This window comes from Gnatocerus cornutus, chromosome 5, assembly GCF_029298725.1.
Source record: "Gnatocerus cornutus isolate USDA-ARS CGAHR chromosome 5, icGnaCorn1.1, whole genome shotgun sequence".
NCBI classification, from domain to species: domain Eukaryota; kingdom Metazoa; phylum Arthropoda; class Insecta; order Coleoptera; family Tenebrionidae; genus Gnatocerus; species Gnatocerus cornutus.
In genome coordinates, this window is record NC_142237.1 from 2349113 (window position 1) to 2351326 (window position 2214).

Sequence of the window (2214 nt, forward strand, 5' to 3'; positions counted from 1 at the left end):
AGTTGGGTTAAATAAACAGTTGATTAAAAAAAAGTTTTTTATTATTAATAAAAAAATAAACTATACATATTTAGGGTCTTAAGCCCACAACTCCTCATCCCAAAAGAAGATGGGGAGTTGTACAAACTTATACCGCTCCTCCTTAGGTTCAAATGGTGGCTGCCATGGGTCCTCTGACAGTGGAGGCGGCGCGACCAAGGCAGCCCGACACTTGGCTAAATGTTTAGCCAAGTTTTTGGGCTTCACCCAATGGTTTTTTACCAAACCACATTGAACCACTGTTAAAAATAAAGTAATTAACAATTGTTAATAATTTGAAGAATACTTACAGAAGAGCTTCTTACCCATTGTTGCGACTAACTATCAACTGATATGATTGACGGTGTTTTATAAGAAGTCCCCTCCTTTATTACGAAGGACTTTAGCCAGACGGTTCAAGGTCTTTTAGTTTTCCTTATTGCTGTCGGATGCACCTTCATGCAGTTTAGTTGCATCCGCATACGTGAAAGTGAAAAAGGTTAACAAGTGAGTAATTTATGGGTACCAGAAGTAATTATTATTTTTTAGAATATGTATTGTTACAAAGTTTGGGAAGATGAAGAGGAAGATTTCATCTGTAAATGGTGCATTAAGCTTCAACAAAAAAATTGGTTGACGCTTTATCATATCCATTCAGTCGGACCAACTCATTATCAGTGCCATCACTGTAATTTAATTATATGTGATGAGGGACCAAGAAGTTGTAGGGGTGAAGAGGAGTGTCAAATTATGTATTATATAGACTATACTTCTGCAGTGCGAAGTGAAATATATTATGACACTGATGAAGAATTCGAAAGTAGTAGTGATAGTGGATTGGGGGATGAAACCTGTTTTGAATCTTGGTCCGATGATGAGATAAGTAGTGATTAGAGGTATATAAGGCATGTGAAAACATATATTGTATTAGTCTTGAATATGTGTAGAGATTAAAAGCATGAAAAGAAAATCGTGTGTTACTAAGAAGAAAACAGGAGGTTCAATTATTAAAAGAACATTAGATAAAATAAAGAATATAGAGTGGCATATTCCTTCATATAAGTAAGTTAAAAAAATATATACCATCCCAATACAATATTCTTTCCTCTAAAAGCTTCTGCGGTCCCAGAACTCAATTAGATAAAAGATTAGCAAGAGGTGATAAGGGTATTAATCCACTAGACGAGTATTGTAAAAAACACGACATTGTATACAGTAAATCCACCGATTTACCAACCCGACATCAGGCTGATCGTGAATTAATTCAACAAGCGAGTGAAAGACTTAAATCAAAAGACGCCTCAGTAGGTGAAAAAGCAGCAGCTTTTTTAGTTAAAAATATAATGAAGGGTAAAGTGAAGATCGGTTTAGGTGTGAAGAAGAGTAAACGAAAATCGCGTAAAACTCGGGTAGTAAAAGCACCCAACTTTACAGCAGCAAAACGTGGAGGGTTTCTACCCTTTCTTCTTCCATTATTAGGGGCTCTTGGAGCGTTAGGGGGTGGAGCTGCAGGTATTGCTACAGCGGTAAATAAAGCTAAATCAGATAAACAAATGTTGGAAGAAACACAACGCCATAATAAAGCTATGGAAAGCCTAAATACTCTTAGTACAGGGAAAGGGTTGGGAAAGAAAAGTGGAAAAGGTTTATATCTAGGACCTTATCAATGGTATTTAAAAAATTCTGGAAAACGCAACGGGCGTTAAATAATATTGAACTCGCTACAATAGTAAAAAAATTAAAAATTCCATATTTCCGTGGGATTTTTATGAGAACAAAACTACCCCACCGGATTAAATTATATGAAACTGGTATCATCAATATGGATCATTCTAAAAGTGAAGGAACACATTGGACAGCTTATATAAAACGACGAAACAATGTAATCTATTTCGACAGTATGGGACAATTACCACCCCCAAGAGAAGCTGTGAAATATTTTAAAAGTGATAATCGGATGAATAAAATCAGATATAATCATGATAGATATCAAAAATTTGAATCACATAATTGTGGACAATTGTGTGTAAACTTTTTATATACAAATGTTCGGAGAAGAAATCGATCATTAAAGGAGAAATAAGTGAAGCAAAATGTTGTTTGTATTTACTGGAAAATCATCTGTTTTAAGTGCTGATTTCAACCCACCCGTGGAAATTGAAGATGGGACATATGTGTTAGGATTAGTTTCATTTG

At 35.1% G+C, this 2214-nt stretch overlaps 1 protein-coding gene across 1 annotated transcript; it reads left to right on the plus strand.

The window, feature by feature from the left end:
- The first annotated feature begins 340 nt into the window (after positions 1 to 340).
- LOC148173683 (uncharacterized) lies at positions 341 to 1067 on the plus strand. The gene is made up of 2 exons (XM_088036743.1): positions 341 to 517; positions 568 to 1067. The coding sequence occupies exon 2, from the start codon at positions 571 to 573 to the stop codon at positions 910 to 912; it is 342 nt and encodes a 113-aa protein (XP_087892869.1). The 5' UTR covers positions 341 to 517; positions 568 to 570; the 3' UTR covers positions 913 to 1067.
- Positions 1068 to 2214: the final 1147 nt, after the last annotated feature.

Coding starts and splice junctions, on each gene's coding strand:
- LOC148173683 (XM_088036743.1), top strand. CDS start 571: ATGTATTGTTACAAAGTTTGGGAAGATGAAGAGGAAGATTTCATCTGT.